General features: G+C 32.4%; 6 protein-coding genes and 1 long non-coding RNA gene across 9 annotated transcripts; 5 read left to right on the top strand and 2 right to left on the bottom strand.

The window, feature by feature from the left end:
- Positions 1-1,638: 1,638 nt before the first annotated feature.
- On the bottom strand, positions 1,639-2,604 carry PP2-A4 (phloem protein 2-A4; the record flags this gene model as incomplete). The annotated part of the gene is made up of 2 exons (NM_103114.1): positions 1,639-2,014; positions 2,483-2,604. 2 exons carry the CDS (start codon positions 2,602-2,604, stop codon positions 1,639-1,641), a joined length of 498 nt encoding a protein of 165 aa, NP_174654.1.
- Positions 2,605-6,250: 3,646 nt separating this feature from the next.
- Positions 6,251-7,605, bottom strand: AT1G33910 (P-loop containing nucleoside triphosphate hydrolases superfamily protein; the record flags this gene model as incomplete). The annotated part of the gene is made up of 5 exons (NM_103113.1): positions 6,251-6,382; positions 6,464-6,595; positions 6,695-6,862; positions 6,954-7,231; positions 7,410-7,605. The coding sequence occupies 5 exons, from the start codon at positions 7,603-7,605 to the stop codon at positions 6,251-6,253; spliced, it is 906 nt and encodes a 301-aa protein (NP_174653.1).
- Positions 7,606-8,990: 1,385 nt separating this feature from the next.
- AT1G33900 (P-loop containing nucleoside triphosphate hydrolases superfamily protein) lies at positions 8,991-10,991 on the top strand (the record flags this gene model as incomplete). The annotated part of the gene is made up of 5 exons (NM_103112.1): positions 8,991-9,222; positions 9,906-10,183; positions 10,294-10,458; positions 10,547-10,678; positions 10,818-10,991. 5 exons carry the CDS (start codon positions 8,991-8,993, stop codon positions 10,989-10,991), a joined length of 981 nt encoding a protein of 326 aa, NP_174652.1.
- Positions 10,992-12,594: 1,603 nt separating this feature from the next.
- Positions 12,595-14,373, top strand: AT1G33890 (Avirulence induced gene (AIG1) family protein). 2 transcript variants are annotated; one of them, NM_001333071.1, is made up of 6 exons: positions 12,595-12,709; positions 12,816-13,036; positions 13,166-13,443; positions 13,540-13,704; positions 13,797-13,928; positions 14,010-14,373. In NM_001333071.1, exons 2-6 carry the CDS (start codon positions 12,823-12,825, stop codon positions 14,223-14,225), a joined length of 1,005 nt encoding a protein of 334 aa, NP_001319140.1. In that variant the 5' UTR covers positions 12,595-12,709; positions 12,816-12,822; the 3' UTR covers positions 14,226-14,373. The 2 variants fall into 2 exon arrangements, with proteins under 2 accessions (NP_001319140.1, NP_174651.1); NM_103111.2 differs by lacking the exon at positions 12,595-12,709 and having other exon boundaries at positions 12,739-13,036; positions 14,010-14,303.
- A 2,932-nt stretch (positions 14,374-17,305) lies between these two features.
- AT1G33880 (Avirulence induced gene (AIG1) family protein) lies at positions 17,306-18,647 on the top strand (the record flags this gene model as incomplete). Of its 2 annotated transcripts, NM_001333070.1 has the most annotated exons (4): positions 17,306-17,421; positions 17,566-17,829; positions 18,060-18,331; positions 18,447-18,647. In NM_001333070.1, 3 exons carry the CDS (start codon positions 17,598-17,600, stop codon positions 18,645-18,647), a joined length of 705 nt encoding a protein of 234 aa, NP_001319139.1. The 2 variants fall into 2 exon arrangements, with proteins under 2 accessions (NP_001319139.1, NP_174650.1); NM_103110.1 differs by lacking the exon at positions 17,306-17,421 and having other exon boundaries at positions 17,598-17,829.
- A 531-nt stretch (positions 18,648-19,178) lies between these two features.
- Positions 19,179-21,184, top strand: AT1G33870 (P-loop containing nucleoside triphosphate hydrolases superfamily protein; the record flags this gene model as incomplete). Its single annotated transcript, NM_001333069.1, has 6 exons — positions 19,179-19,207; positions 19,962-20,144; positions 20,266-20,543; positions 20,630-20,794; positions 20,890-21,018; positions 21,101-21,184. The coding sequence occupies exons 2-6, from the start codon at positions 20,042-20,044 to the stop codon at positions 21,182-21,184; spliced, it is 759 nt and encodes a 252-aa protein (NP_001319138.1). The 5' UTR covers positions 19,179-19,207; positions 19,962-20,041.
- Positions 21,185-24,983: 3,799 nt separating this feature from the next.
- On the top strand, positions 24,984-25,271 carry AT1G06713. The gene has a single exon (NR_139136.1). It is a non-coding gene; the product is annotated as an other RNA (long non-coding RNA).
- The last annotated feature ends 1,639 nt before the right edge of the window (positions 25,272-26,910 follow it).

The following is a 26,910-nucleotide window of genomic DNA, read 5'->3' as shown; positions in this document are numbered from 1 at the left end:
TCACCACAACCAGTAGCACACGGTTCACAATTATAGCCCTTACACCTATAGGATGACCCGACCCTCTAGTTCGGTACTCTAAATATCAAGAAGTTGAGGAGGAGAGCTTGGTTGCTTGTGGACCAAGAAATGACCAAGTTGTTGGTCTCCAAGACCTAACAAACTCAACACTCTCGACTCTACACCTGAAAATAAAAGGATGTGTGAGACCTCTCGTAGTCCTTTTTGTACGTTCTCTATCTTACTCATTATGATCCCTCTCATGATCCGAGTTACCTCCCAGAGTGTTCTAACACCTTTCTGGGCTATCTTATCTCAGAAAGTATATTTTGATGTTTCATATATCAAAGTAAATCATATCAAAGTATATATATTTAAGTTATGTTAAATCGTCACTAAGTTACCAACGATATACTTTGATATGATTGGTTTCATATATAGTAGCCCCAAAATAGAGCGAGACTAATCGTTAAAAAGTAACATGAAAATAACGTTCAAATATATTCAGTTCTCGACAATAGTCCGCGGAGAAAGTTACCAAGCTCGGATTTGCCACGGGGTACGTTTTGTAGTGATGGTAAGCATGCACATAAGGCATGGTTAATGATTTGTTCCCCCATTCCACATATCATAAATTGTGTATCACAATCTATTCTTCAAGATTATAGTCTTAAATTTACCGCTAACGCAACCTGATGTCAGTTATCATAAAATTAGTGTATGTTGTGTGCTACACAGTAACCTGATTTGACTATAGAATTTATTTATTTTCTTAAACGTGTAACTAATTTTATCTACTTTATAAACTTTAATAATCAGAATTCCACGAATCAGCAAGATTTCTGCTGAGTGAGAAATTGTTTTATAACATGTTAATATTCTATTCTTTTGCCAATTGATCAAAAATCATATGATATGCTAAAAGACTCGGGGGGATATATGTGTTCCCGTCTTTGTGTCGACCGTGTCTAATCATCGGGGATCCATTGATTTCTCCAAATTGAGATGGAAGTCTTTGAACCCACTTACCCACATATTTATGAAGACCTTTTTCCATTATAAACCAAGATAATATTATGCTCTAACATCGATAGAAAGGAGAGTTTATCGCTTGCCTATCTTTATGCCAGATTGGTATAAAGATATTGTAATGGTTTTTTTATCATTCTCTTGTGGAAAACCCTTAATTAATTATCAAACGTGCCAAATTTGAATTCCATAACAACTAATGTTTTGCATATATTCTTCCAAGTTTACCAATGTAAGCCCATTTAAACTGCACCCGAACTCTACCAATATTTTGAAATGACACTTGTAGTTTCGAAGTTTTGATATATATATATATATATATAAGTAGAGCCGATTTAATTGAATTATAATTATTGCAATATACCCCTATCGATCCTTTAATTGTTCATCTAAACTGATCGAACAATAAACCAAAATGTGTATCTCTCTTTGAACTCTTGTGGATCAAAGTGGCTTTCAAATGACAAAACGATCAAGTTACAGCTAGAAAGAAATTTAGGTGAGAATATTTATGTTTTACATAACTGAAATATGTGATCAGACAATAAGTAATCAAGCATGCATGTGCATCAGCTTGCAATGACAGGCAATTCAGACATAAATGATGCCTTAGTTTTTCGGACGAATTTCGACACATTTGACAAAGAGCCCTCTCTTCCAACAGCAAGATTTGGTCTCATACATGGAGAAACTGATCTCTCCAGCATTATCTGGTGATGTCACGAACTCACCGGCTGATATATCTATCCACCGTTTCCCTATATGCTCTTTCAAGCACATGCTTCGCTCTTGTGGCCTTTTCTTACCGTCGGGCAAGGTCAACTTCAGATTCACTGGTATGTTCCATCCAGAAGCTGTATCTTCTAACTTCACGACATACACAACCTCATAGGTTGTCTCTAGTGTCAGTTCTCTCGTGTCAAATTTTCCATTTACATCTAGCCAACAAACTGCTTCTAGCACAGCAGCATCAACGAGTTTTTCGCTTGAAAATAAAACACAATAGAAAATTTAATGTTAGGAACAGCAGTCGCAGAAGCTTAATGCTCATACTAAATAATATCTAGAAGTATAGTTAAATTACAACTTTCCCTCAAATATTACTTTCGGTTTACTCGCTTTTCATTTCTGTTTTATTTTAATCTAAAATAAATATACTTATTTTGCTCAAAATTAAAAATAAATATATTTATTTTACGCAATAAATATATTTATTTTGCGCAAATAAATATACTTGTTTTGCTCAAATTAAAAGTAAATCAAGATCGACTTTCCAATAAATCGACTTTCCAATAAATCAAGATTTTAGTTGATGTATTTTCCTTTCCATTTAATTCAGAAATTTCTATACAGTTTCGTTTCAATCGGTTAAAGAAGATTGGACACTCACACCACTTGTCCCATTATGAAGTTTTTATAGAAGATATAAATCAAACTTATAAGAACTCTATACCTTGATATATCATACCGGAGAGGCAGCCATGACCAATACTCGTCTTTGTCCGACCATGCAATGCTAAGATCCCTTGCGTAGATCATGTGTTTCTGTCCATAAATTATCAGTGTATATTGCATGATACATATATGTAGGAGGCATAATTGATCACATATTTGATACACATGGCCGGTGAAACCTTCCCTAAAATAAAAAGACAATATTGATCCACAAGTAGAACGCTGCGGTAACCTGAACAAAGTATGTACTCACCATCATGATTGATGAACTCAAAAGGCTATCTTTTGTTAGTATTCAGTTGATGAATGAGAAGAATCTGAAGGAGCGTCATTCAAAACTAGTATTCTGAAATTGGTCTATACAAATTAAAAAAGAAATACAATGTAACTTGGTTTGGCAACTTGATCAACAGATTTTAGATTTGACTTTCGTTTGATATATTGTAGTTTTTTGTTGATTGGTTCAAGAAAAAAAAAGTTGTCAAAATTTTCTATAGCTATTCATTTACATTGGACGAATAACTCATTTTCAAACAATTGTACATTTTTGACAAATATTACTAATGATTTTTGGATATCTAGGTTATTTCAGATATTTTTATTAATTTGGTGTTTTTAGTTATAAAATTATAACTAAATATAACTAATACTTTTATATATAATTATATTTCGGGTTTTCAGATATAATATCCGGATTTTAATTTGGTACGTGTAATTCCGGTAGAAATATTTAAAATCTGTTCCGAATTTTATAAATATTCGTTTTGGTTTCGGACCTGGAATTTTTAAATTGGTTTTTCGACTTTGATTTTATGCCGAAACCTAGGTGTGTCTCATATAAAAATAGTTTCTGGATCCGCCACAAATTCTTTCTCGACCCTAGGATACCCTAGGTATTCATCCATCTATCGAGAAACTAGCAATCATCATTACAATTCGTCTCATTTTTTTCTTTTACTTCCATTCTATATACATATATGTCTGAAAACCACTACCCGGAGCCCATTTTTCTTGCAAGCATAAACAATAACCACAAAGACCCAGCATGCTATCTGTACAAACTCGCGACCTAACACGCATACCAACCCAATTCAATGATATATTGTGAACCTATTTGTTAATTCTAGAGTCTTTTAACAGTTCTACCATATAAACCAAGTGATGTCCATAATTTAACTAGTCCAGTTACGTGCATACCAACCGATTGATGCATGATGCATCTCAAAAGACCTTTTCAATTTATTTTTCTGTTATATATGTTTTAATTGGTGTAGAAAACAAACTAATGACTTGTTTATGTGAGTTATTGGACTTCTTCGTATTGACGTATTACAGGAGCAACCCATTGACCATAGTGCGGGAGCGACGGCTGTGGCTAGTGGTGACTAAGAAAAATAACAAATTCATTTGGACTTTTGTTTTAGAAGTAAAATTATACCACATGGTTCTTATATGAATTGTTGGACTACTTCTCTATTTAATATCTCTGTTACTTACTTATTAGATATTACTAGTCAGCACGTACCCTAAGGTTGTGTTGTATTAGTGAATAAACATTGGTTAAATAGTTGTGGTCGAGCTGATTGAGTTTTGTATTGGTCGTCGATGCTAAACACAAAAAGTTCGACTCTGCATGTCATCCACGACACTTGCATTTACGGTTTTTTTAATTAATTGTTAGATTTTCCTACCATTTAAACGAGAAAAATATCATTTAAATCATCAATTTACCATTTCGTTAATTTAAATCATGAATTCTAGACCTGATGATTTAAATTTTTATTTTTATGTGTACTTAATGATTTAAATGCTCAATTTTATGTTGAGTTTTAATTTAATCACAAATTTTTGTTGATTAAACCAATTGAGACACATCGTTAACTGGCTAAATGGAGCAATCAGACGATGTCATCACATAGTTTTTGAAGATGAAGAGGAAACTATGTTGGTGTAGAAGAAAAATTATGTGATGGCTTTGAAGTGCTAGTTATGCGATAACTTAAACCAGTTAACAATGTGATTCAATTGACTTTGTCAACGAGAATTCATGATTAAAATGAAAATCAATATAAAACTAAGGATTTAAATCACCAGGTCTATAGTTCATGGTTTAAACCAGCGAAAACGGTAAACTGATGATTTAAATGATATTTTTCCATATAGAGAAATTAGAGTAGTAAAATAGAGTTAACAACTACTCAAAGAAGATAATTCCCCAACTGCTGAAATATATTAATAGTTAACTTTAAAAGAACAATGAACGATTCTATATAGCTTTTGTATTTATCACGCTTCATAGATAAATTTTCATTTATGATTGGCCAAATCTGATATATTTTGGTTTCATGTGCCTAGATATTAACATGTTCAAAATGATTGCTATGATTCATAACATAGTGAATTTTGCTCTACCCGTGAAAACATGTTTTTCTACGATAAGGAAGGTAAAGAGGCAAAATAGATTAGTAGATATATGAACGAAATTGATTTCCTGAAATCACATAGAGCATGAGATCTAAATTGGATCAGATACATGACTTACCAAAATTATGCTAAAAGAGAAATTATAATCCAATGTTGATTCCTTAAAAAGACAAGCATATACGATACTGATGATACAAAATAAGAATATTTTATTACCAAACAAAATAAATTGGAGATGGAGAAAGAACTGGTTATAGAGAAGAATCTATAGTATGATGATGAGAATACCATTATTGAGATTTTATGTGAACAGTAAGTACTTCATGACCTATTTTGAAAGAGAAGAAGTGGTAGTGGAAGTGAGAAAACCCTTTATGATCTTTTCAGAAAAGCGACTATACTAATACCCAAAATCAGATTAAGATTGTTAAACCCGCTGATGAATGTAATGACTAAAGACATTAATGATTTGATAGAAATGAACCTTAATAAGGACAACACCACCTTTTGGTTTGAATATTCCCAAAACCTAGCTTAAGGGTTTGATGCCTTAAGTCTTATAAGGCATTGATTTTGAGATATTTTACCCACATCTATATTATTAGCTCCCCTTTAGACAACAACCTTCACGGAACTTGCGGCTATTACTTATGCGGTTTCCTTTCTTTTAAGGTATATCCTATTGGGACTCATCCCAATTGGGTCTTTATAAAATCCTCTCCCATGTACTCGTCTCCAACCCGCTTTCATATCTTAGGTAAGTTACGGCAGGTCAGCCCGCACTGGTAGGAATTGGCCTAAATCAAACCCACAAGTCTTTAGGAAGAATACTCAAACCTAACTATGAAATACTCAAACATAATTTATGTGAATTTGGATGCCCTTAGGTCTTATAAAGAATTTGTTTCTTTCGCTCATAATCTAAGAAAACATAATTTCACATTGCAACCCTAAAACCTAACTATGAAATACTCAAACATATAATTGAACAAACATTAAAGCACCTCATCAATGAAAAGAACTTCATAAATCTATGGAAAAGATGTAAACTCATTAATCTTAACGAGATAGATTTATAAAGATTGATTATAAAGGATGTATACACGTTTTAGCAACTACCTATCTTTTCTTTAGGTAAGAATAAGGGATACATACGAGCTTATCGATTACAAGTTTGGTACTTGTATAGTTTCACTTGAGTTGGGGATAAAAAATGCAAAAGTAAAAAAGAAACCACAAATCACACATAAAATTCATAGAGTATAAAGACATGTGCACATCTAAACCTTGACTGTGTGTTTACCGATCTTTATTTTGCACCGTCTAGGCCTTAGGAAACCGATCACAGGATGTTACATCTTTTGGTCTCATTATGCATGTCTTCATTTTCTAAGTATGATCTCTCAACTTTATCTTTCAGTGCTAGTAACATTCTCTCATGTGACGCCGATGACTCCTTTAGCGTGTCCTCCACCTGAAAGAGATCCAGATCTAGTTATTACCTGATACATCAAGAATCAGTAGTGTTGCCTAGAGTTAATGGAAAGGAAATTACCATCTGTGCCATCATGTTCATTTGTTGGCCATACGATATTTCTAACTGCTTCTTCATCTCTTCTACCTCTGTGTTCTCAGGCTTCTTAGATTGTACCTCCATTTCCTGTTCCATAAGCATCTCACCTTGTCTCTGAGAAATCGTAAGGATTCAAACATATCAACAAATGTTATATAGGATAAGTAAACATTAGAATTATGAAGAGTAGAAGTAAAGTAATCACAGTTTCACCTTTTCATTTAGATCATTTTCTTCAGTAAACAACGCTTTCCCACCGTTGAGATTTTCAATGGCTTCGACATGGGCAAGGAGCTGTTTAACTTGCTCGATCTTCTTGACTTCATCCGTAGTCTTGTTATTAAACAAAACCCTTCTTCCGCCACACAATCTAAGAACTGTCTGAAAATGAAAAAGTCCATTTGAAGTACGCATATAAGATAGGCAGAGACCTATGTTGCAAAAATAATTTTCATAATCAAACTAACTTGACCTTCAAAAATTCAGGGCAGCCTCTGGACAAATAGTCGTCAAGTGTCTTGTTTTCCTTTTCCAAAACATCACCACCAGTGAAGAGAACGACCAAATAGTCAACAATTTTACTGCCAAAAAGGAGCTGTAACTTGTTAAGTGCGGCCTCTTCCTCTTTTAAAATGTCAGTCCCCACAGATAGTACTAACACCACAGCATGTAACCCTCCATCCGTGAGGGTAAGGCAATTGATGATCTCCTTGTTCATATAATCCGTAGACACGGACAAATCGAAGAGACCTAAATCACGAAACCATTCCACAGCCAGACTTTTACGAACTTTATAAAGGCAAGATTCCGCAACACAATCTAACCACCTTAAAATCAGATATTATGACCCAAAAATCATAATGAACATTGTGTGCTCATGAAAAGAGACATAGCCTCACTTCATTCAAATGTTAAAGGAGAAACATACCAGGAGTGTCAATCACATTGATTATCTGGCCATCTAGTGTCTTAGCTTTACATGTCTTACATTCCACGGTTTCCAAGATGAACACTTCTTTTCCGATGAGAGAGTTCCCGGTGGAGCTTTTCCCGTTTCCGGTAGGCCCCACAAGAACTATGTTTCTCACTGGCTCTGACGCTGACGGTTGTGCCCGATCACTCATGTTTTTCTGGTTAAGAAACTAAATTACTGGTAAATCTTATAAGCTAATAAAATTGTACAATTTGTAGAACGATTATAGATGAAGGAGATTTTACTATGTAAAGAAAAAAAAACTAGATACTGAAAATTTTTGCGAGAAAAAGAATGATATAGGTAGGACACACTTAAGCACACGGCAACTCTATGACTTCCTCAGTTTTGACATTCGTTTTCTTAGTTATTGTCCGGCCATGTCTTGGCTTGTCTTCAAAGTTTTTTTAATTTTATTTTTGTCAACTATGTTTTTTTGTACGTATCTTATTTCACGTTGAATTTGAATAGAGTTTAGTTTAGAAATAACATAATATTTTTGTGCCATTTGATTTTACTATGGTGTGTAATAATTGAAAAAGTCTTTTTGGAATAACTTGAGAAAGTTTCAACTCAATGATAAACCTTTTCTTGGAAAAAAAAAGGTTGGGAGCAATCCTAAGTATAATCTGTTATATGGCTACGTAAACTAAATCAATCTACTCGTACCCAAAAAAAAAATTAAAAAGAAAAAGTAACGCATGGTGAAATGAACCAAAAAAAAAACGTCATGTTGCCGATCAGGCCATAACCGTTAATTCTATCACATGAAGGAATATGTTTACTTTGATGCAGATTCTTTTCAACTAAAAATTAAACCCATCGAACTCAATAATAAACCTAAAGATTCTTTTCAATCACTTTGGCCTAAACCTAGGAGGTCAAATAACCTAAAGAAGCGATTTAATTAGCAGATGGGAATCTAAACCAGGCACATTGAGATCAAACGGGTCCATATGAATTTCCAGGTCCAAGTCCAAATTACTACTACACCATTTCACTCGGGTTTCTTTTTTTTATATATATTCCAGTTTCATTATTTAATGCTTTAAAAAAAAAAAACACAAAGCTACAATGTCCTGAGTGTTTAGTTCGATTGTTAAAGTTCGGGAAGACGTGATAAAAACTCAAAAAGAGTGATGAATCACAAAAAGTTGTCTCAAAACTTAAAGTCGTCTTGTCGTTTGTGGTTCGTTTACCGATTCCGATTTATATAAAATCATAATAAGCAATTTACCCTATTGCAATATCATAACAAATACAAAGTTGAAAATAAACAAAACTAGCATCTACTAAATATCAATAAGCGTTGGTTGCACATATTATCGGCAAGCCATCTCCTATTTAAACTTCGATTATATCATCGATTAATTTGTTGATTCATCCTAAAACTAGCAAGTGGACATACATACTCAAAGTCAAAGCTTCTTCCGTTCCCCTATTATAGGTAAGATAAATTTAGTTGCTTAATCGTTTTGTTCGGTCAACAAGGTAAGATACTTAATTATCCGACATGGCTGCAAGGATTTTTTTCAGATGGCTGGACTTGAGGACACGACTGATCTGAGGTTGCCTTCAGCATCAGAGCCAATAAAGAACATAGTTTTGGTGGGACGTACCGGAAACGGAAAAAGCGCCACTGGAAACTCCCTTATCGGAAAACAAGTGTTCAGGTCAGAAACACGAGCAACCGGTGTTACCATGAAATGTGAAACATGTGTAGCGGTAACACCATGTGGCACGGGAATCAATGTGATTGACACTCCTGGTATGAATTCGCTTAAGACTTTGAATATAGCCTATAATTCACTTGATCTATGATTCTAATTTCTTACATAGATTTGATGTTACTAAAGATAGGTAGTTTTGAAAATTTGTTTGCATACTCAAAGGCATGTCTATCTAGGAATCAACAAATCAGTCTGTGTTATTTGACATTAAAAAGTTAAAACACGGTCGCTTTTGTTTTAGCCGGATTTTGTCGCGGAAACGAGTTTGAATAATGTGAAACATACAGACATATAGACTTTGATATTTTTTAAAAGTTCAAATCATATTTTGTTGTTTTAGAAATAAAAGTGAAAAACAAGAGAAACAAATTTGGGGTAATTTTATACTCTAGTATTTTTGGTCTATAGGATGATAAAAACTTGACTATCAGAAACAAGGGTACCCCAGAAACAATAACTTTGTATTTAAAAGTCCCTCGACCAATCACTCAATCACCGGTTAGTTATGTTCATACTTCTTAATACAAATAAACTATAAATTTTAGGCTATATATGTATGTGTAAAAATCGTATATCCACCAACAAAAGGATAGACAACTCCAACATTATAAGACATTAATTTAAGCGTCAACCTTGATCAAATTTTAGGTACTTCTGAATAACCGATGCTACATATAGTTGAAAAAAACTAACTCCATATTGGCTATGGTTGTTGATACAGGTCTGTTCGATCTGTCTGTGTCCGCTGAATATCTCAGTCAGGAAATCATCAATTGCCTTGTTCTTGCGGAAGATGGACTACATGCTGTGGTGTTAGTTCTGTCGGTGAGGACTCGGATTTCGCAAGAAGAAGAAGCCACACTTAATACCTTACAAGTTATTTTTGGGAGTCAAATCATTGACTATTTAGTAGTATTATTCACTGGTGGTGATGAGTTGGAAGCAAACAATATGACATTGGATGATTACTTGTCCAAAGGTTGCCCTGAATTTCTGAAGGTCTTATATATCCCTTTGATTTAATCTTAAGAACTTGGATAGTGCCAATAGAGGTTCAACATCACTTATATGTTTTTTTTTAATAAAAATATTGGATTGTGCAATTTTAGACAGTTCTTAGATTGTGTGGGGGCAGAAGGATCCTCTTTGATAACAGGACAACGGACGAAGGCAAGAAGGTCAAACAAGTTCAGGAACTTCTCGCCCATGTTGCAGCCATTGAAAAGAGCACTAGTGGGATTCCGTTTACGGACGAAATGCACCGTAAAATACAGGTGGATATGCTTACCATCTACATCCATTTTTAGTGTGCTTTGCGATAGCTAGAATAATTGTTATATGATTAAATCTACGGGGTCTCAGAAAGAGGCGGAGACGCTTAGGGAGCAGCAAAAAGAGGTCGAATCTAAGGACCTTGCAGCTGCCGAGATTGAAAAATGGAAGAAGCATTATCAAACAGAGCATGACAAAAATATGAACATGATGGCAGAGATGGTAATTATCTTATTCCCCCCTAATCTTTGTATATTGGCAACAATTGTTTAATTTAATCCAAGGAGACGTTAGTGTCATGAAGTTTGAAACTCTCCTATAAAGTATATTTCTAACTAATCGGTTCTTGTTTCTCTATCAGCTAGGGAATAGGCTAAGAGAGGATTCCGAAAGACAGGAGAAAATGTTGCTTGCGCTGAGAGATAACCTTGAGATTTCACAAAGACAAAACAAATTGAACGAACTTACTGATAATGAGCCTGATCTCATACATTGTGGGGTTTCACTTAGGCGGATGCCATGCAACATGTTATGATTGGTGTATCCATTTCAGGTGAGGATAAGCTAACCAAAGATTTAAGCAGACACGGTTCACATCATCATTTCGTCCAAAAGGCCTGGTCGTTATTTCTTTCCTCTTTCGTTTGATTTACGTTTGCTTCGTGGTTTCTTTATTTAATAATAAAAAGAATAAGAATATGTATCATTGTTGTATGTTGTAATCTTTGAGTTTCTTAAACTCTCATCTTTGTACTCGTTCTTCTTTGGTTGAATGAAAACAAGGTTTGACAAAAAAAAAAAAAAAAAAAGAATATGTATCATTGTTGTATTAATATAAAACTTTCATGGTGCATGGCAAGCGGAACTTGATAGAAACCTTGTCTCGTTGATTCTGGGAATAGCCGAGAGAAGGGTTTGTCACTTGCTCGTTTATTCTTAAGAATGGCCGAACAATAGACGAACTTGAAGATCATTGATTCACAGTGAATGGCCGATTATCAAGAGAAAGAAGAAAAGCTTAAAGCTCTGAATATTATTCAATAAAAGGTTGAGTTCTGCAACTACAAAAGAGCCTTTATATAGAGGCAACAAGAAGAAAAAAAATCCTAACACGTTTGGGAAAAAACACCGACTAAGACATAGCTTAAAGCCCAAATAAGTAAAAGGAGAGAAATAAAAGAAAGCCCAAAAAGAAAATTAAAAACAGAGCATAAGTATAAGGATGCGCTGCATCAGTGCATAAGTTTTATAACGAGATGTTAAGAGCATCCTCATTGGTGACCTTTTTAGAGATGTCTTTACTATACTTTATTATAAAAATTAATATTATTTTAATTTGAGTCATTTATTAGTCAAGTGTTTTTTTTTTGTGCAATGAGGATGGTCTTATAGTGATTGAGTAGTGATTTCTTCTACTAAAATTGTAAGCAAATTGAACCCAAAAAAATCCGACCTAAAACTAGGTCATTTTATTTGCTAAAACGTTAGACGATTTAACCCGCAAAAGGGTCAACCATAAAAACATTAAAAGACTCGATTTTTATTATTTGATCACTCTGAATATATTAACAATTTCATATGAAAATATTAATAAAGGAATAAAAAATTTGATGAAAATGTTAGTAAATAAATATCATAAAAACAAAGAAAACAAATTCTTTCATATGATCATATTGGAGAAGGATTAATCATAGAAAAAAAAGAGACATATATATATATATATATATATATATATATATAATTATATTTAATCAACTACATTCATTACAAAAACATCAAAAACTATTATATTTCTTTTACCGTTGATGTATGTAATCAAAAACCTCAAAAACATTTTATAGATATGCTCTTCTCCGCCGATATATGTAATTTTATTTCTTTTTAATATATAGTAGATGCCAAAAATTATCAAACTTTAAGAACTTTGATATGCGGGTAGTCGTAATAATATAGTTTAATTTGAGTTGAAACTCGAAAACTATTATATATTCCCAAAAGACTTCGTCAGTTAATTAAGAATGGAAAAGAAAAGAAACAAGAAAAAAAAAACTCAAGTGGAACACGAAAAGATGGTAAAATTTAAACTTAATTCTTAAAAATTTCAAAATGACTTAGCATTCAAGAGAAGATCGCACGACGAGAAAACGTGTTGCACAGGTGATCTTCGTCAATCATTTTGAGTTTGTCTTTTGTCATTTTTTGATATTTGAAGAAAGTTTCTTCTCAATTATTTGAGCTTCCCCGGGTAAATATGTATGAATAATTTTGCTCAGAGTTGTTCCCTTTCTTGATCAAGGCTTTTATGTTGACCTAACAATCTGTTATCTAATATTTACATGTAATTTGTTTGTCAAAGCAGCTAAAATATGAATCATTCGGAACAGGCTTCAGCGTACAAAGCGGTAAAAAACATAGTTTTGGTGGGACGTACCGGAAACGGAAAAAGCGCCACTGGAAACTCTCTCATCGGGAAAGACGTGTTCGTCTCAGAAGCGAAAGCAACAGGTGTTACCAAAACATGTCAGACATATAAAGCGGTGACACCAGGTGGCTCGAGGATCAATGTGATTGACACTCCCGGTATGTTTTTGGTTTAATTTCACCGAGTCTTATGTTTTGGTCATATTACTATTCTTCGACGGTTATATAGTTTTGTTGATCAAGAACGTGTATATTTTATCAAAGCAACAATGGTTTAATGTGATATAGGTCTGTTCGATTTATCGGTGTCCGCTGAATTTATCAGTAAAGAAATCATCAATTGCCTTAGGCTTGCGGAAGGAGGATTACATGTTGTTGTGTTAGTTCTATCCGTGAGAACTCGGATAACTCAAGAGGAAGAGAATACACTTAGCACCTTGCAGGTCCTTTTCGGGAATGAAATCCTTGACTATTTGATCGTTCTATTCACCGGCGGTGATGAGTTGGAAGCAAACAACCAAACACTGGATGATTATTTTCATCAAGGTTGCCCCTACTTTCTTAAGGTCCGTTACTTATTAATGGTGTTTTAATTTTGGACTATTTGCAACGGGTTTTCGGCCTAGTTATGTGTAGTTTAAATTTGCATTGTGCAATTTCAGACAGTTCTTGGTTTATGTGACGATAGAAAGGTCATGTTTAATAATATGACTAAGGATAAACACAAGAAGGTGGAGCAAGTCCAGCAGTTTCTTGCCCTTGTCGCAAAGGTTGAAGAGCGCAATGAAGGAAAACCGTTTAGAGGAAAAATGTACCTAGAAATAAAGGTGGATATGTTGTGGATACAATGTTTATGTAATGGCTTTCCGAATAAAAAATAATTGAAAATTAGTTAATGTTTGAATGTACCCTTTATCAGGAAGAGACTGAATGGCTTAAAAAGCAGAAGAAGGCAGTTGAAGCTAGTAACCTTGGAGAAGCAGAGTTAGCAAAAATGAAGAAGGAGCTACAAATGGAACATGACACGAGGATGAGCCAAATGGAAGATATGGTATATATAAGATATTTTTATTCATAAACTCAAGGCCAAACACTATTGATATAAGTTTAAGGAGATTTGGCTCTCATTCAGGTGAAAAATATGCTAAAAGAGACTTCTGCTGCGCACGAAAGAATGGTTTCTATGCTAAATGAGAATCTCGAGAACGCACATAGAGAAAACATAGATCTGCGCAAAGCACATGATCATGAGCAAAAGAAGCGGATGATGATTCAGCTTGGTTTGGGAGTACCCGGGGCGCTAGGAATGATAGCACCGGCGGCACTTGCAATGTGTAGCATCTTGTGATCAATGTACCCAGTTCAGCCTAAGGTGATAAAGATTAGGTCAACGTCAATTCATCCATGGGCTTAGGTCCTGCACGGCGTCCAATCTTCATGTACCCTTTTTTTTTTATGTGTGCTTCTAGCTAGTTTTCTTTTTCAATTTCTATTTTCTTTATTTCAATGCAACCTTATGTGAAATTTGATTTCTGAGTTTTCAACAAACCAAGCAATGACTAGGCCATGTCGTCATTGTTGTCTCCCTTCGTCAAAGGAGTAATTTTTTCATAGCATGAATCAATGAGCATCAAGTAGGCATGCATGGTTGCTAGAAAATGCATAATTCTAGAATGAATGAATTACTATTTAATTACTAGGTTGCTACATTTCTTTGTTGCATGCTAATATATCCCTTATGAGGATTTGTGATGCGGGATGGTAGGGCTAGAAGTATGTTTTGAAACATGTGGGTAAAATGGATTATTTTCACTGAGTAAAATTATTTAATTATGTCGTCATGGATGCATGTTTCTTTTCTCAGGAGTAATAGTACACAAAAGCACTGCTTATTGGTAAGGTTTCCGAGAGGCACACATGGCATGCCTTGTGCACAAAGTCAGCGAATCGGGTGTCACAAAACAAACCAAATTGATAAGATTCAATTGTCTTTAGTTGCTTCATCTCTCTATTCTCATCAATCCTTGTCAAAATAGGGAACACGCCTTTGGTGGCAATGAGCTACATTAGCTATTGTAGTTAAGATGTTGAATGATATATTTGATACAAATGAAACTACAAACTATATATATATATATATATATATATATATATATATATTAGAAAATTGTCTACGCAATACGTAGATTATATATTCGGTTTTGGTTTTGAATATAGAATAACTTATACATTAAATTATATATAAATTTATCTATAATGTTAATATATCGCTTGAAAATAATTGAAAATATTAATTTTGATGTTTACAAATTATGATGGGTTTAAAAAGACACTTTAGTTAATTAGATGTTTTCAATGCACTCAATTTTTATTTTTGGTGAAAACGGTATGTTTTATTATAAAAAAAAACTTAAAATATTCAGTGTTTTTATTTTTGATGAAAATTGAAATGCATGTATTACCAATTATTTTGAAAGTCTAAACAATAGATAAAACTTCTTCATATTTAAAAATTTAAAGCATGTGATTTAAGATGATTTTCAATGGAAAACCCTCCAACTTGACTAACGATCTCAGAATGTCGGTTCAAAAAAAAAAATAAGTCATATAAAATCTGATAAATGTACAGAACAACGTCAAATTATATATATAACTTAGCATTAATTGTTAATATATGGCTCGAAAATAATTAAAATATAAACTTTGATCTTTATAAATTATGATGTGTTTTAAAAAGACATTTTAGTTGATTAAAAGTTTTCAATGCACTATTTTTTTTTTTTTTTTGTGAAAACGGTATGTTTTACTGTAAAGGAAACTTAAAATATTCAGTCTGTTTTTTCTTTTTCTATTTTTTGTTGAAATGGAAACACATGTATTACCAATTGTCTTGAAATTCAAAACAATAGATGAACCTTCTTCACATTTAAAAATTTAAAAGCCTATGATTTAAGATAAAAATCAATGGAAAAACCTCCAAACTGACTAAAGATCTCAGAATGTCAGTTCAAGGGAAAAATAAGTCATATAAAATCTGATAAATATATTCAAAGACGTCATGTCACTACCCAATGTTTACTCAATGAACAATACTTTATGTAAATGTAAGATAAATTAAAGTAAATAAAATATTCTCTTTAAGAACTTAAAATAACAAAAAGAATTGATATTATATATCCATATAATGCATAACAAAATTAGGAGTTTAAAGTTAACATATCATATTATTGAGTTTTTTCCTTAAATTTGATTTGTATATAATGTAAAAAAAATTAAGAGCAAATAAAACAGTTGTCACCTCAAAAGTCTTTTTTAACGGATTTTCCCTCAAAAGTCATGTTAACAAAATTAATACATAACATGTATAATAATACTTTAGATACATAATTTTGAGTTATACAAATAAAATTCTTTTTCGTTATGGTTATTTGCCTCCAACAGTTTAAGATTAATGTTATAAAAAAATTTATTAGATATTTACATGAATCCATTACACATGAGTTTCAATATGGGTTAACTGGAAATATATATTCTTGTTTTTCATTATAATAAATGAAATGTCAAACAACTTTTATTATTAGAACTCCAAACAGATAAGCCAATGAAATAAAATTAAAAAACAAATTGAAACTTGTTTGATTTATTTTTGACTTCAAATGATGGAAAAAGTAGAGATATATGTCTCGAAGTTAAATATTATAAGCTTTTATAAATTGAAACCTTAATTTTTTATATAAGCAATTTAAGATTATGTAAGCAATTTTTTATATAAGCAATTTAAACTAATCTCAAACATTTACTAAAATGTGTGTCTAATGCTCCGACTGGTAACACGAATTATCAAAATTGAGTTGCAGTATATGTTTAAATTTGATATAACTTGCAGTAAAAATTATGTGGTATAACTGCAGATTGATGTAGTGAATTTGCTGTAGAAATATGAGTTAATACCAGTAAAGAAATCAGTCAAAACTTTAGTTAGGAATGATGAATAGCAAACTCATCATCGCTCTGGTATTCATGGTCTTCGATCCTCATGTAATCCAAAAGGTATCCTACAGCATAGTGCCGGTTTTATCCTAATAATAAGAAAGTTTTCTTGGCCTAAAAATCGTCTTTCTTGTGTTGATTTTTTTTTTGAGATAAACAACATTTTATTTTGATATGCCATTTGAGTTTCTTTATGTGTATTGTGCTATAGTTAATTAATTTGTGTGAAACTAGCAAAGTCAACCCTAAAAAGTCGTCTCATTCAGAAACATGTCTTGGGCTTCTGGTTCGTTTACCGTGTCCAGTTCAACATAAATTATACAGAATAATATTCTATGGAAATTAACAAACTAAACACATAAACAAACGCAAATGGCATATAAAACAATATTGTTTATCTTAAACAAAAAATCAAAACATAATGTTGGGCAGGTAATCGTCCATTTAGTCTTGAATTGTTTGGTTTCGATTCTTCTTACAAAAAAAAAAACTTTGTCAATTCGTTTTGTTTCTTCACTCACAAAACGATAAGAGAGCTTGCAAGTTTCCATTTGGTACGATACTATTTCACATTTTTGTTCGTCATTTTTGTTTGGAGTATATAATTTGTCAACAACAAAACTGTTCTTTATTGTCGGTTTTTAAAAGCTATGTATCATTTCATGAATTGTTTCTTTGGTCAACATGGGTACGTCCAGGAATTTAGCAAATAATTGCTGGTGATCAAAACATGGGTACGTCCGTGTCTAAGCCGGTTTCTGATGATAAGAAAAAAGGTACGTCAGTGTCTAAGCCGGTTAAAAACATTGTTCTAGTGGGGCGTTCTGTCAATGGAATATGCACCACTGGGAACAATATCCTCGGTCAAAACAAGTTCGGCTCCGAAGGTGCTTTCATGCACTGTCAGATGTATAGTACCACGACACCAGATGGTCAAATGATCAATGTAATTAAAACTCCTGGTATGTGCTCAATTAAAACTTGAGATTTAGCCTAACCACTCATAATCTTCCATTGTATCTTTTCTTACCCACTTCCCAAATAACTCAACAAAATCATTAATAGGAAATAAACATAAATGGATATCCTTAACAATATTCATAATATAGTTAATTCTAAGAGTTTCCTTACTGAATTGGCCAAGGTTAAATTGATCAAAGTCTTGATTTATTATTGTATGTACGTGATACAGGTATGTTCGATTTGTCTGTGTCCGAAGACTACATAAGTAAAGAAATAATCAATTGCTTAACTTTAGCAGAAGAAGGCGTGCATGCTGTGTTGTTTGTTCTATCTATGAAGAATCGGATCACACAAGAGGAAGAGTATGCACTTAATACCCTACAACGTATATTTGGGAGTAAAATCCTTGAATATTTGATATTTTTGCTCATTGACGGGGAAAAGTTTGAGGCGAAGGAGTTCGAAGATTATTTTCCCGAATGTTGTCCTGAATTTCTTATGGTCTGATTTCTTTCAAAATGAAAAGAATTCCTTGCCCACACACATCATTTCTTCTTTTTGATTTTTGTTTTCCTTTTTTATTCTGTCTTGAGTAAAAATTTTTTTGGAATTTCAGAGAGTTCTCAGGTTCTGCAATGGCCGAAAGGTCTTGTTTAATAACATGACTAATGATGAAGGCGTCAAGGCTGAACAAGTCAATCAGGTTATGGCCCATGTTGCAGCAATTAGCAAGAAAAATGATGAAAAACCATATACTGAAGATATGTATCGTAATATAAAGGTAAACACATTTTTCTCTCTAATTGCATTCATTTAAAATTCATAGTTATTGATACAATACTATGACCTTTTTAAAGAGAGATAGAGGAATTAAAAAAATATATATATACACTTAGTCTAGTTCATGAGCAAGAAAAGATGATGTAGAATTAGCTAATGGAGAATAGGGAGAAAGCTAGAGAAAAGCAAGATCATTAGAGATCCCTAGTGGTGGTTACCATGACTGCCTCAACCACCATGGTCAATTGTCCATTGCATCTCTTCTTTTTTGATATTTTGACCAGTTGTTTCTCTCTCTCTCTCAAGAAACGCTGAGCATATTTGGTATGTTGAAATAGCTTTATTTCTCTCGGGTTCTAATGTATCAATAGATTAGTTTTGTAAAGTAGTTATATACTTTTACTATAATACATATATACCATTACTTATTTATCCATATTTTGTTTTTGCTGTTATTGTTTAACAATTCGGTTAAGCAAATAATTTGTTTGAAATCATATGTGTTATAACAGAGTGTAGCAACAAATGGAGAAGAGTTTCATTCGCTAGACGACACATTTCAGCATGATCCATATTTGTCTCCATTCCCCATATCAGGTACACAATTCAAGTGCAACAATGTTTTATTGTCAATAGTAACATATGTGATGCCGGGTTTGAATTTGATTATCAATACTTTGAAGCTTAAGCCATCTCCATTGGTGAGATACTTTGAAAGTTTCTAAAAAAAAAATATAATAATATTTTATTATGATTTAGTTTCTGTCCAATTATAAACACACACATACACACATAGTCTCTCAATCATTACTCTAAAGTTTCTCTGCAGAGAAACTATTCTCATTCTCTCTCCTATCTCTCTCCTACTTTATTATTATTTTATATTTTTTAGTTAATGAGAAACTATGTGAGAAACTACTGATGGAGATGCTTTAATATCACATACGATTTGGAAATATGTCATAATCTAAATATTTTTGGGTCTGCGACGGTGGATTGTTATCTACCCCAAAACTAAGATATTCAAGTCTGCTAATCGTTTAGTCTACTATGTCTCCAAGATCCGTTAAAGCCATAGAAATATGAGAAAGTCAAATAAGAAACCAAATAAAATTCTTACAACATCTTTCACATTAAAATAAAATGACTAACACACCTACGCATAATCTTAGGCCCGAGCAAGCAATCTAATAGTAAAACTCTAATTACTTGGTCAATTATTTTGTCATTTATTCTAATTCTTCTTTTTCTTTTTCTTTACTTAGAAAGATCAAGGAAACTCGTGAGTTTGAGTTTGCCTTTCGTATACACTGCTAATTAACATTTTCATTCTCATTTTCAATACTGTCAGAGCCAGTTAAAAACATAGTTCTAGTAGGGCGTACTGGAAATGGAAAAAGCGCAACAGGGAACACCATCCTAGGTCAGAAAATGTTCACTTCGGAACTACAAGCAGGAGGTGTTACCATGGAATGTGTGATGTATAGAACTGCAATAAAAGATGGTCCGATAATCAATGTGATTGACACTCCCGGTATGTATGTGCTCCATTAAAAACTTGAGATGTAACCAAACCTGCATTATCACAGAAACTTGCCAATATTAAAGCTATTTTCATTAAGGTTCTACTTAATTTAATATGGTGCATGAAACAGGTCTCTTTGATTCGTCGGTGTCTGCTAACTATATTACTACGGAGATTCTCAAATGCTTAACTATGGCAGAAGGAGGAATTCATGCCTTCATGTTTGTTTTATCTGCCGGGAATCGGATTACACAGGAAGAAGAGTCCACACTTGATACCTTGCAGTTGATTTTCGATAGTAAAATTCTTGACTATTTTATTGTCGTGTTCACTGGGGGTGACAAATTAGAAGCAAACGAGCAGACATTGGACGATTATTTTTCTGAAGGTTGTCCCAAATTTTTAACAGTATATTTTCCTACGTTATAATCCTCACATTTTTTTACAATGCCTCTAGTGGTACATGTTTTCTTTCATTAATGGTAAAATTTCAGGGAGTTCTTAGACTGTGTGGTGGTCGAAAGGTCGTGTTTAATAACATGACTAAGGATAAAGTCAAGAACGCTAAGCAAGTCAAGCAACTTTTGGCTCATGTCGAAGCTATTGAAAAGAATAATGGTGGGAAACCGTATACTAACCAGATGCATCGTATGATAAAGGTATAAATTTTTTTGTTTGGTATGCATTCAATATAAAAAGTATGTTTGATCTCTTGTATGGTATTTTTAAATGTTGGAATTCATCGGTTTCCTAGGAAAAGGGTGATAAGCTTAGGGAACAACAAAGGAAGGTTAAGTCTAAAAAACTTGCATCAGAAATAGAAGTCATGAAGCAGGATTTAGAACTGGAGCATGACGAAAAAATGAGACGGATGACACAACTTGTAAATTCATATTGATACACTTTGAACTATATTTGTTTTTCATTAGTTTATTTTGGTGTAATACAATCTTTTTATTTTTCAGTTGGAGAGGAGGCTTAAGCAGAATTCTGAAGCACATGAAAGAGCGATGCGTGAGATGAGAGAAGCTATGAGAAATTACAAATAAAGATTGATCAAAGAGGTTATGTGTGATCGTTGCACATCTTCCCAACTGACATCGAGTTTTATTTATGTGTGCTTAATGTGACGTTTTCTTGAATGAAATTTTCTTGTAATGTTGTAGATAAGGATACCTTCCTCCATCCATGTACAAATCTATTTTTCCAAATTAATGCATGACATTTTCATCCTAAGTTAATATATAGGGCATGTGTGTTCTGTGATTTATTCTGATTACGATCTCGTTCTTTTCGCTTTAGTAGTTATCTCCTTTAGGGATAGGAAAATATCAATGGATATACTCAGATTTGAAAATTAGATTTTTGCTATTGATAATTCAATATTAGGTAAGTATGAAAGAGAAAAAAATTAGAGTCATCACTATCCTTCCTACTTTGTTTAATTTACCAAATATGTCATCTATCAACTATTGTTATAATTTCACTATATATTAACTATCTTACCATATTTATAAAATATTATTCAGATATATAATATGTTAGCACGTTATATCCAGTATAACATGTTATTATAATTTGAAGATAACTGTCATTCTTACTTTGTTTAATTTACCAAATATATTATGTATCAACTATTGTTATAATTTCTCTATATATCAACTATCTTACCATATTTATATAAATATTATTCAGATATTTAATATGTTAGCACGTTATATTCAATATAACATGTTATTATAATTTTAATTTGATTATTTCATATTAATTTGTATGATATAGTAAATGGTTTAATACGATATATATAAATTTATAGTAATACTATACTAGTTAACATGTTAATCAAATAGTTATCTGTATTTAGCGCGATATTATACTAATTAACATGTTAATTAAATAGTTATCCACATAAATCATAAATGTTTTATGCAATCTAATGATAAATAGTATCCTAAATTTTGGATGAATAGTGTCGTCAGGCAGTTGATGAACAGTATCATGCCTATAGTATCTGATAATAATACTGTTTTAAGACAATGGCATATTTGGTAAATAAAATAAAATAAAAAGGATATTTGTGGTTTTAATTTTTTTCTCTTTCATATTTACCTTAATATCAAACTATTTATAATAAATATCTAATTTTTAAATCTTCCAAGCATATACATTAATATAGCGCTTAGGGATATATCTTATTCTCCGGCTTATTTAACATTACTTTGTTTTTATTAGACTCATCAGACTTAGATGAATATTATTTAGAGCGACCAAAGTTCAACTTCTTCCTATATATAGTTTATCTTCATTTGAATTCACAATCTTTAAAAAGAACTTTGACGTTCAACATTTATTGAATCCACGATCCTCAAGATCGAAGCGCTTACACGACCATGGCTTCAAAATGCAACAACAACCATGCAATTGATTGACCAGCCAAATCCATGGATTAAGCTTCATGAAGTTCTCCTCGCTATGCATGGAATGATGGAAATATTCTAAGCCCCAATTCACAATTCGATTCAAAAGTTATATGAATAATGGACTAGTTATAAATTTTAAAAATCTTTCCAAATCATTAGCCATTCGCAATCACACAAATCACACCCCGTTTTGATGGCTATAACTTATAATTATCAATTGAAGTCAATGCTCAAAAGTTGTCTCTCACTCCTCAAGAAGTTGTCTTACCCTTTCTGTTTTCTTTACCGATTCTTGTTCCACTTTATATACATAATATTGTAACACCATACAAAACATAAGTGCATTTTAGTGATAGAGGTGACCAAATCAATTCTGTTAAACTTATGTATTACCATATTTCTAAAACCGAAGTGTTATCATTCATCCCCACTAACAAATCGCAATGTCCTCGTTTCACACCAAAATTGTCACCCCCGATGGTGTGAGTCCTCTTATCTCTATACTTGCATGGGTTCAGCTCTGATACAATTTGTAACGACCGGACCGCCCCTACCAATGAGCACCCATGTTCACTCTTGGACATGTGGGCCCACCTCTGTCCAACAATCACCCATCCTGAAATTGCTCCGGCTTAAGCACGCTTAATCCTGGAGTTCTTTCAGGACGTTTGACGGAAAAGATATTTGCAGTTTGCTGACATAGGTGGGTAAATTTATTCTTTTTAAATCTCTTCGCATGGACCACCATATTCCTGAAACCGAGGTGTTACAAAGAAAGATAACGGTCATTGTTACTTTGTTTAATTTACCAAATATATTATGTATCAACTATTGTTATAATTTCTCTATATATCAACTATCTTACCATATTTATATAAATATTATTCAGATATTTAATATGTTAACACGTTATATTCAATATAACATGTTATTATAATTTTAGTTTGATTATTTCATATTAATTTGTATGATATAGTAAATGGTTTAATACGATATATATAAATTTATAGTAATACTATACTAGTTAACATGTTAATCAAATAGTTATCTATATTTAGCGCGATACTATACTAATTAACATGTTAATTAAATAGTTATCCACATAAATCATAAATGTTTTATGCAATCTAATGATAAATAATATCCTAAATTTTGGATGAATAGTGTCGTCAGGCAGTTGAAGAACAGTATCATGCCTATAGTATCTGATAATAATACTGTTTTAAAACAATGGCATATTTGGTAAATAAAATAAAATAAAAAGGATATTTGTGGTTTTATTTTTTTTCTCTTTCATACTTACCTAAATATCAAACTATTTATAATAAATATTTAATTTTCAAATCTTCCAAGCATATACATTAATATAGCGCTTAACGATATATCTTATTCTCGGGCTTATTTAACATCACTTTGTTTTTATTAGACTCATCAGACTTAGATGAATATTATTTAGAGCGACCAAAGTTCAACTTCTTCCTATATATAGTTTATCTTCATTTGAATTCACAATCTTTAAAAAGAACTTTGACGTTCAACATTTATTGAATCCACGATCCTCAAGATCGAAGCGCTTACACGACCATGGCTTCAAAATGCAACAACAACAATGCTATTGATTGACCAGCCAAATCCATGGATTAAGCTTCATGAAGATCTCCTCGCTATGCATGGAATGATGGAAATATTCTAAGCCCCAATTCACAATTCGATTCAAAAGTTATATGAATAATGGAATAGTTATAAATTTTAAAAATCTTTCCATATCATTAGCCATTCGCAATCACACAAATCACACCCCGTTTTGATGGCTATAACTTATAATTATCAATTGAAGTCAATGCTCAAAAGTTGTCTCTCACTCCTCAAGAAGTTGTCTTACCCTTTCTGTTTTCTTTACCGATTCTTGTTTCACTTTATATACATAATATTGTAACACCATACAAAACATAAGTGCATTTTAGTGATATAGGTGACCAAATCAATTCTGTTAAACTTCTCCGTATGTATTACCATATTTCTAAAACCGAAGTGTTATAATTCATCCCCACTAACAAATCGCAATGTCCTCGTTTCACACCAAAATTGTCACCCCCGATGGTGTGAGTCCTCTTAACTCTATACTTCATGGGTTCAGCTCTAATACAACTTGTAACGACCGGACCGCCCCTACCAATGAGCACCCATGTTCACTCTTGGACATGTGGGCCCACCTCTGTCCAACAATCACCCATCCTGAAATTGCTCCGGCTTAAGCACGCTTAATCCTGGAGTTCTTTCAGGACGTTTGACGGAAAATATATTTGCACTTTGCTGACATAGATGGTTAAATTTATTCTTTTTAAACCTTTTCGCATGGACCACCATATTCATGAAACCGAGGTGTTACAAAGAAAGATAGCCAACGCAGATATCATCAAAATGGGGTAGATAACCACCCACTCCCACCTAAGTTTAAACTCTTTGTCACATAAAAGGCAATCATGATCCAGAGATACAAAAGAAAGGTTAAAAGATTATTGATGAGCTAATGAAGAAAATTCTCACTCTTGAGGTACATGATCGCAGAAGACTCGTGATATGTCCCAATAAGAGTTGCCCATCAACTCCATGATCGCAGAAGACTCTTCTACCTCAAAGGATCAACAAGGACTTCAAATACTCTTACATCCCGTACACACTTTAAGGTTATAAGAGTATGGTCCTCTCTTCCATTGTAAATATATCATTTTTGTTTACTCTCCTTTAGGGATTTAGACACCAGAACAGTCTGAATTAAAGTCGAGGAGGTATTCTCGTGATCTAATCATTGTGATTTTCTTGTGAACAGTCTTGCACTAATGAAATTTATATTCTCGTGATCTAATCATTGTGATTTTTCAAAAATCGAAACAATACATTTAGAAATCCATGTCTTCTTGCATTTGCATTGGGGACAATGATTTATCTTTCTTGTAAAACATCATTAGCTTTGGAATTCAACGCCCTTATTTATCGTACGCTGTCTTATGAATCATCTAGAAAATTTGGAAGATTATATTTCAGCTTTAATTTCTTGGCTAAATTATTGATTTCTCAGTTGATAATCGCTTGGTCGTTTTCAATTATTTTGCAGTTGAACATAATCTGGATTTAATTTTCTTACATATGGTTTTCAAATGCATGATGATTATGATTTCTTTTTAAGAAAAACTCGAGTTCTGTTAATCTGGTTATTTTTATTTCCTACACCGTCACCAAAATCTTTCTTCGAACAATGGTATTTTTGATTGAGTGAGATAGTTTGTTGTGCTATCAGGTGAAAAATCTTTAGAGAAAAAGAGCAACGAGTCATCTTTCATTAGAGACTGATCTAAAAAAAAATAGGAAAACACTCTTTTGTTTCTCTTTCATCACTTTTTTGTATTTACTATTATTTTAGTATAAGTGAATTTGGGCAAAATAAAAATAAGGTATAAAATTAGAAAATAGATATTAGGGATATTTGTCTAAAAAAAAGTTGAAAAAGGTTTTAGTTTTGCCAATTATTAGAGAAAACCGATTGCATATTTTATCGAAGGGGGAAAAAAAAACTGACATTTAAAATAGGGTGAATTAAGCGTATAACCAAAATCCAAGGTTTAATTAGAATATCGCATCGTGTTTGAAAAATTTAAAAAAAGTAATATAAAGAAGAAAGGAAAAGACTAAACTAGTGTCGCTGAAGAAAGAGAAATTCAACTGAGGTGGAAGGAAGAGCTCCATCATTGGTGGTTCGAAGCTGAGATGGCAGGAGAGAAGCTCTTTTCTTTTTATAACTCTTTTTCAATTTTCACTCACAACGTTTGTTTTAATAATTCGATTCAAATATATGACTCTTCTATAAAAAAACTATATATTTTTTTACATGTACTATGATTTAAATTTTTCAAAACAAACATAATATGTCTAAATAGAACACCTCTGAAATAGTATATATATATATAGTAAAATGAATGGTATAGAACTAAACATTCTTACTTAGTATGAAAAACTTATCGATGATAAAAAATTAAATGGTAAATCTAAATTGTTAAGTTAAGCTGACGTATCATAGATTAATCATAAGGGTTTTTCTAATTTATACAGAGAATATTATCTTTTAAATTAAATCTAAAAGAGTTCTACAACAAAATTTGTCCATTTATTTCTTTTTATCGTAGATTAATCATAAGGGTTTTTCTAAAAAAATTTAATCTTATTTACCATCACTTTAATTTATAATTTAAATAAAATTAGAATTTCCTAATCTATTTACAAAATAAAAAATAGAAATAGAAAAAAAAAACAAATACTCTAAATGAATTAGAGTCTTTCATACAACCCTATTTTTCTTG

This window comes from Arabidopsis thaliana (genome assembly GCF_000001735.4).
Source record: "Arabidopsis thaliana chromosome 1 sequence".
Classification (NCBI taxonomy): domain Eukaryota; kingdom Viridiplantae; phylum Streptophyta; class Magnoliopsida; order Brassicales; family Brassicaceae; genus Arabidopsis; species Arabidopsis thaliana.
This window is presented reverse-complemented; position numbering and strand designations above follow the sequence as displayed.

Coding starts and splice junctions, on each gene's coding strand:
- AT1G33890 (NM_001333071.1), top strand. CDS start 12,823: ATGAATCATTCGGAACAGGCTTCAGCGTACAAAGCGGTAAAAAACATA. Junction 13,037..13,165: donor CAATGTGATTGACACTCCCG/GTATGTTTTTGG, acceptor AATGTGATATAG/GTCTGTTCGATTTATCGGTG. Junction 13,444..13,539: donor GTTGCCCCTACTTTCTTAAG/GTCCGTTACTTA, acceptor GTGCAATTTCAG/ACAGTTCTTGGTTTATGTGA.